Source organism: Phalaenopsis equestris, unplaced genomic scaffold, assembly GCF_001263595.1.
Source record: "Phalaenopsis equestris unplaced genomic scaffold, ASM126359v1 Scaffold000702, whole genome shotgun sequence".
Classification (NCBI taxonomy): domain Eukaryota; kingdom Viridiplantae; phylum Streptophyta; class Magnoliopsida; order Asparagales; family Orchidaceae; genus Phalaenopsis; species Phalaenopsis equestris.
In genome coordinates, this window is record NW_018165142.1 from 17,681 (window position 1) to 26,168 (window position 8,488).

The 8,488-nt window shown below is 32.4% G+C and overlaps 1 protein-coding gene across 1 annotated transcript in view; it reads right to left on the reverse strand.

Moving 5' to 3' along the window:
• LOC110030326 (protein GFS12-like) overlaps positions 1-8,488 on the reverse strand; it is a 21,616-nt gene continuing 13,128 nt past the window's right edge. The window contains exons 4-7 of the mRNA XM_020732995.1: positions 4,033-4,276; positions 3,602-3,675; positions 1,409-1,544; positions 1-293 (exon numbers count right to left, since the gene is read on the reverse strand). Coding sequence (XP_020588654.1) covers positions 144-293; positions 1,409-1,544; positions 3,602-3,675; positions 4,033-4,276 — 604 coding nt within the window. The 3' untranslated portion in view covers positions 1-143. The remainder of the gene's footprint in view (positions 294-1,408; positions 1,545-3,601; positions 3,676-4,032; positions 4,277-8,488) is intronic.

The window sequence follows — 8,488 nt, forward strand, 5'->3', positions numbered from 1 at the left end:
TGAAATATTTCGGTGGCATAAATGTAAAAAAGTAAGATTCAAGTGTTCAATATGTAATGAGGTGGTACCTATATAAAAGCTCCTAAATTATATAGTGACTATCAATTAATTTACAAAATAAAGAAGAAGAAGAAGTAGAGAACTCAGCAACAGACCTTCAAAAAGCCATCTTCGGTCCCAACGAGAAACAACCGAGAGAATGGAAGAACACTGATGGCAGACAGAGCTGAAGGATTCCTTACTCCCCGATCAGCTGAGTAAAGCTTCTGTGGTGAAATTTTCTGCTGCAAAACCTGAATTAAACTCCTCAATTTTAATTTGTAACAGAAAAACAAAAAAAAAATCAAAATTTTTACATTATAATCAAGGATGGGCCTTTATCCCACTAAGTGGGGTCGGCTATGTGAATCATTTTTCTCCATTGTTGTTATTGTATAAGTAGCTGCTGCTCGACTTATATTTGAATCGAATATTTAACTTTTTAGATAAAACAATTGAAAAATCTAAATAAAAATGTTTATGGGAGTTCGCATACATACGACACAATTCCTACGCATTTACATATCAAATACCTAAACTTTTATATTTATATGCATGACAATCGATTCTTTCAAACCGCATCAAAATATCACTTTTACCATCTTTGTGAAGTGAAATATCTTTTCATGCATAAATTTATGACACAAAGTGTGATAAATGTAATATGAAAGTTTAGGTCTTCTATGTTTACATACATGGAAAGTGTGTGTGTGGTATGCATGCAAATGACCCAATATTTTGTTACAGATAGTTATCCTTCATTTAATTGTTTAATTATTTTGAGCCAAAATGAGTCGGGCATAGTCATACAGGTGCTGTGTTTTTGTTTGTGTTTAGCCCGCTCAACAAACTATTCAATAACGAGTTGTTTACGAATAACGAGCATTTTTGATAGCCCTAATTGCTATTATTACTTCTAATAATGACAGCATAGTGGCACATGATGAACTCAATCTCTTCCGCATTGATGACATTTGCCATATAAACTTGAGAATATATTCAAAGTTCTGATGAGGATAAAGATTTCATTCCATTAATTGATGTGAAAAAAAAAAACAGTTATGTAATTATGCAAGAAAACCTATAAGAAGAAAAAGAAAAGGAAATTTGCATACATGCCACGCAATTTTTATATATTTACATAGCTAACACCTACAGTTTGATAATTACACTTATAACACTTTGGTGTCATAAACTTATGCATGAAAAAACATATTTCACTTCTGCAAAATTAGTGATGGTGATCATTTTGAAGTGATGTTAAAGATTTAAGTGGTATGCCTGTAAATATTAATGCTTAGGTGTTGGGTATGAAAATACATAAGAAGTATGTGGTATGTATGTCAATGCCCCCAAAAAGAAAACATACCTCCTCCATGGACCGAGAAACAGAGGTGAGTGCAATATTATTTCTTGAAATAGAAATTACATCCTGGCCCCAAGCACAGAAGCTGGAGATACCGTCCTGATGGCCTCTAAAAATGTTGGTTTGAGCAGCCAAATTCCTGCAAGTTTATAAATTAAATTTTGATGAGGGCAATGCCTGAAATTCAAAATAGTTGAGAAAATTCCAGTAAAGAAGAGAAGGAGACTGAAAAAAATGAGGAAGGATTCATAAAAAGTGGTGAGATATAAGATTAACTTTTGAAGTTTCAAATTATCAGACAAACAAGAATTAGAAAATTTACATATATATTACACAATTTTTATGTATTTACATATCTAACACTCGAGTTTGATATTTAAAATTATAACACCTTAATGTTATAAGCCTATGCATGAACATGTGTTTCACTTTTAAAAGAGTATTGACAGCAGTATTTTCGATGCGATGTTAAAATTTTAAGAGGTATGCATGTAAATATTAAAATTTAGGTGATTTTAGTTATGGAAATACATAAGAATTGTGTGGTCTGAATAGAAATGCTCCATTATGTAATTTACATATTCGAGAAGATTAACAACGAACAACGGTTTGAGACTTGAGGGAAGCTAAATTCTCATTATAGAAAACCTGAAGAAAATGAAGTTCAACAAGATTTCAAATACTATGCTCAATATGGCGCTAAAGATGTATTTTGGTTTGCAAGTTAAGCTAAGGGCTTGTTTGGGATCAATTTATTTTTCACTTGTACTTTGTTTTTTATTTTGGTTTCAAAAACATATTATTTAATGTACTACTTAAAATACTACAACAACGACAACAACAACAAAGCCTTATCCCACTACGTGGGGTCGGCTACATGAATCCTTTTTCCCCATTCATGTACTACTTAAAATATTTATATTTTTTAATTTTAAAAATAAATAATTTTTTTTTTAATGTACTCGAAACTTTAAAGTATTTTTGAGTATTTCTAAAGACACAATCAAACATATTTTAATTTAAATCAAAACATAAAAAAATAAAATAAATATGAGAATAGAAAAAAAAAAAAAAGATAAAAGTGATCGCAAACATCCTCTAGGCTTTTGGAAACATATTTCATATGGGTTTTAGGGTCTCTCTTCAGGGATAAAAGGAGTTGAGGATGAATGGACTAGCATGATCAGAGCTTACAAACTTACTAAAATAAGAGGAACAATAGCATTAAGAATGCGGCTACATATTCAAAAATAAAATCAAAGTCGAATATCATTAAAATCATTTGTTGATAGATCTGATGCATCAAAATTTCTCAAGAAAAACATTTAATAGCATGGAAGTAAATGTGAGGATTTTTCAAAGGTAAAATGGAATGCAAAAGTAGTTTTCAAAATGAATTCTAAGGAGTAAAAGTGTCAAAATAGTCCCCTGACTATTTACATGGGTTATTTTAATCTCAAAGTCTATAAAAATGCTAAATTAATCTCATTCTCTTTTAATATTTATAAGGAGTCATTTTTCTCTCCTCTAGATTTTGTTGTTGATTTGACGCATAAATGACTCCTCTTTAGCCACATTAATCCACATAAATTTCTATGGCCACAATTACATTAAAAGATAATTATGATTTCAAAGTTTAGAGAATTTCAAATGGTTTTGACATCAAATACATGGAATGTTGATATTCGTAAGTTTTTTAAGCAAAATACAATGATGAAACTAGATTTTTAAGCATGTCATCCAATCATCCATAAATTTTCGCATGCTAGATGAAGGGTTGAATTAAAAGAATATTGATGAAACTCAATTCAAACATAACCTCCATGTTGTAGATTAGACTAGGTTTTAATCTTTAGTTATAAAGTGATATAAGAAAAAAATTAAACCTTTGGATAGAATTATCATTGTACTCCTAGAAAAATATAAAGATAATAGATAGATAGATAGAGAGAGAGAGAGAGCGTGTGTGTGTGTGTGTGTGAGAAAGAAGCTTAGAGATTAAAAATTAATGAAAACAATATCAGTAAGTGCGGCCGGCCTAGTTTGAATCATAGTAATTCGCCAGTCAAACTTGGCCTGTATTCCGATAAAATCAAGCGATGAGGAGAAGAATCAACTTGATTATTACCCAAAAATATGAAAAAAAAAAAGACAGCAAAAATAAAAAATAAAACATAACAATATAAAAAACAGCACCTTCTTAGGTCCCACAGTCGTAGAGTTTTATCAAGGGAGCTAGACAAAAGCAAATGGTCCTCTAGAGCACCCAACTGCAAATATCAAAAAGGAAAAAGGAAAGGAAGATATACATAAATACCACTCAAGTTTTAGATATTTACATATCTAACACCCAAACTTCAACTTCTATATATATATATATATATATATATATGTAAATTTTACCTATGCGTGAAAATGCGTATTTCACTTTTTAAAAGTTAACATAGTAGTATTTTTTGTGTGTTATGAATAATTTGATTGGTAAAGATGCAAAAAGTAAAATTCAGGTGTTAGATATGTAAATACAAAAGAGTTAGGCGGTATGTAAATACCCTAAAAGGAAAAAATGTGATCAGCTCAAATTTACATCTTTTAAATTTAGTTTTCAAAGAATATACCAACAATACCTTAGTGATATAACCATCATGCGCTCGCCAAAAAGCAATGACGCTTCCACTCCTTGCATCAAGCAGCCTACAATAGCCCGTGCTTAAGCCGGCTGCGATCCACGATGGCGAATCTATAGCTCTTTCTCTGCAAAGCTTTTCAGATCCACAAGAACAAATAGCTGACACGAGTGATGAGTAGGAATATTCAGCTGACTCGGTTTTCCACAGATGCAGCTTTCGATCTTGAAGAACATCAATGTACCTATATTCGATATTCATGAAGATTTAAATTGGGATGATGAAAGACTTCGATGCATATGAGCAAAGATCACAGTTTATCCTACCAAAAAATGCCAATAACATTACATATCCCAAGTTTTTATATGACGTCTGTTAGCAAAAGAGTAAAGCACCAAAATAGTCCCTCATCCCAGAGTCTATAAAAAAAAGCCAAAATTAGTCCCCATACTCTTTTAATACGAGGTTGAAATAGTTCTCAGAAATAACTATTTTAGCCACCACTATAAGAGTCTGAAGACTAAATTGACACATTTATAGACTCTAGAACTGAAATGACTCCTCTACAGAGACTCAGGATGTCGTTTTGACACTTATCTCATTAGCAAAAGATTACAAACAAAACTATTTCCTTTGCTAGGTCGGGCATCAGATGAGTAAAAGGAATACATGTAAAATTAAAATAATCACCAACACGAAACCTAAGCCTAACAATGCTAAAAATCATAGCTTTTCAAGCTTAGGTAATGAAAAGTAGACTGGCTATTTTCTCATTAACAAATTAAATACTATGACCAGGAATCCAAAAAATCAAAAACTTTTGATGTAGGGTGGGGTTTTGTGAGCGATAGATAAAAAATCTCTCATCCAAATTCACATAAATTTGAATGATACGTAAACGATTTCTCCAATTTCCATGTGTGATCATTCTTTCAAAAAGAGTCGTCCCACCAAACTATCAAGTCAATAGCATATATGATCTCTCAAAAATGAGAGTCTAAGTGATTTTTGGGGCATTTACATTTACCACCCAATTCCTATGTGTTTACATACCTAACACCTAAACTTTACCTTTTATATTTATAGCACCCAACTTGTTCATATCACATAAAAATATCACTATTTTTAACTTTTAAAAAGTGAAATACACTTTTTCATACATAGTTAAGGCAACATAGATGTAAAAAATGAAGTTCAGGTGATAGATATGTAAACATATAGGAATTGTGCTATTTATGCAAATCCTCCTAGAACAAAATAATAATCCAGCTGTATCGGTAAATTCTTTTTCATACTATTAGTTTGAAAATTGTATTTTATGCCTTTGATGCCTTAGAGAAACTTTAACCAATCCCTATATGAATGCACCGTCATGAACATTCATAAATCGCTCCACTATGGTGCAAATTATCAATGACTAAGGATATGCATACTCACTATTCATCATAATGTGAAACTAAAAGGACATAAGATATTGGAATGTTTTGAATTTGCATGGTGTGTCCATTTTTTGAAAGTGGGCAAAGTAAATCCAAATGTAGATAGACCAATTGTGTATGTTGACCTTACCATGATCCCTGCCAAAATTTGGCAATAGAGTTCACCACGGTCTAATTCAATTTGTTAAATACATAGTCTTTTAAAAGCCCAGAACTACAAACCAATGTGTCATTCTGAGTTCCGTCTCGCTTGAATGTGCAAGAGAGATGGATTTGTAAGAGTTCACACAGAAACTCACACAATAATTAGAATTATTATTATTATTATTTTAAATAAATAAATAGTTGCTCAAAATATATGGATATACAAATAAATGCTAAGTTATTAAAAATTTTATTATTAAAATTATAATTAAAATAAGATAAAATAACAAACTAAAATAAATTCGAATATATATACATATGACCTTATTTATTTTTATTTCACCATAAAATAATATATAATAATAGTGAGAATAAAAACAATAAATATAAATTCAAAATATATCCCCATATATATACACACATATAATAAAATAAATAAATAAATAAATAATTGGAGGGGCGTCGCTTCTCATCTTTTCCTTGATCTAGGGCATATTAAAGAGAGTGAAGGTCAACGCCCTATAAAGGTATCTTTATGATGCCTAATACAAAAAAGGACCAAAAAAAGTGGGAGTTATCGCTGTATAACCCTACTTCTAAAGAGAGGTAGAGAGAGAGGAGTTGGGGTACCACTTGGTTAATATCCCAAAGCTGATGATTTAAGTACAGCAATAAATGTGTACATCTCTATTAATATATCAAAAAAATACATTCTTTAAATCATCTTCCCCTCTCTCCAATTTTCTCCTCTTCCTTGTTCACTCGTGCATGCAAGTACCCGCCTAGCCCCACATTCCTCGTCATATACGTCTCTATGCCTCCTCCAACTCATTTGCTAACACACTTCACGACAATGCTCAAAATAGAGGGGATAGATTTGGAACCCTCGAGTGCAACCGAATCATGTGGCTTTGATGGCAATGGGGAGAACATTTTCACGTATTTTAGTTGTGATCTCTTGCTCAAAATGTATTCAAAATAATACCCCATGGGCACAGGTGCCCTGGGATGACTCCTCATAGGTTGCGGCACCCCACACATTACACATAATATTTTTATTGGTGTGTGGAATGGTCTATTTTTTCTATTCTATGAAAAGATGGCACAAAAATGATGCCAAAATCACCAAAAATTTAGACAAAAAATGGAAACAAGGATGAGATGAAGCATGATTAGGATGTGAGTTCATGGAAAAAGAGAGACAAAATTTGCATTGAAAATCATACAAACAACAGAAATATATAAGTTTTAGTTAACGGATTTCAATAAATTAGTTGCCGACAAGGATGCAAACATAATCAACTAGCAAAAGAAAATAAACAAAATGATGTTTTCGGAAGACTTTGCCAATGAAATCTTCATCATCAATAAAAAGATAACTTTAAAATATAAAATACTCCAAAACAACGCCCATATAATTTTATTAAACCATTGACAGTTGCAATGTAAAGCATGCAATGCTGAATCTTTATACAAACGCGATAGGACTCCATCCAGTTCAGAAAATACGAGAACTTATCTTTCAATTCAATGTTTGCACATTTTGTTTACAAGTGATTCTACATCATCTCATCTCCAACATCAATAAGAAACCTAAAATAAGAACCTAGTATTCTCTTGATAAAAAAACAAGAAAAATCTTAAAAATAAATTTTAAGAATATATATATATATATATATATTAAAGAAAAAGACTTCTATTCCATTAAAGTATCAGGTACAATTCTTAGATGTGGAACCTTTAATAGTTCACTCTCTAATAGAAAAAGAAGAGGAAAAGAAATAAGAGAAGAAACTTTTGCTAAAGAAAAGGTTCAAAAATGTTGAAATACATAGTATCAGGTGGCTATAGAGCAACACAATTTGGTTTTGTCTCTGCCTCTGGTTCTGGGGAAAGAGCAAGCTAATAAGTTAGTAAGATGATTATCATTGCCAATAGTAACCAATGTATCATCTAAAATGATCATCTAAAATGTTCCCGTTCCCGAGCTGGAGTCGGCCTCCATTCTTTTTCTTCCTCCTGGAATAGACCTGTCATTTCTCTTCCAAGGATTGACTCAACTGATCTTGTTCTAAAGTGTGTTGGAGATGTGAAGATTGTTGAACATTAGAAACAACTACATGTTGTATCGGCTGATCTGTTGTTGGATCAAAAGAGCCCTCTCGTGTTTCTTGACATGTATGTGAGTCTTCTTCAATAATAGTGGGTAGTGGGTGGTATAAGCACAACTGCACAACTGAATCTGTAGTATGTTGTTCTTCAGAAACTGTGGTGTTGGGAAGGGGATCGGGTTGCATCTTCTCAACAGGGATAATAGGTGGTTGTTCTTTAGCGATATTCAGCCTTAGATGAGGATGTAAACGATTGAAAATAGTAGAGTTGTGGCCAAACATACTACAATGAGAGCAATAAAGAGGGTGTGATTCGATTTCCACCTTTTGTCAATATTCATTGTGAGTGGTTCCAATCCACACCTCATCCAGAGCTGGTTGAGTGATATCCCTCTCAACTAACACACAAGTCACAGAGGGTCTGGTGACAGCAAGCATAGGACTATCAACCCTGAGAGACTTATCGTAAGCAGTTGCTAAGGAGTAGAGAATTTCCAAATTGAACAGATGTAATTTTAACCCCAAAAATTTTATCCAAACTGGAATGATAGGGGACTCCGCCTTTGGGTCGAAATCAGAATTTTCATATAATGGTTGCCGATCTTGATAACTTTTCGAGAAAAGATGTGAGTGTAATCGACATCATGAGACAACTGAATCAGTATGTGCCGACCGTCAAGTAAACTAAAATTCCAACTGCCCAATAGCTTCATAGCCTCAAAATCTTTTCGAATGATCTCCAGTTTTGGGTGACCATACAGA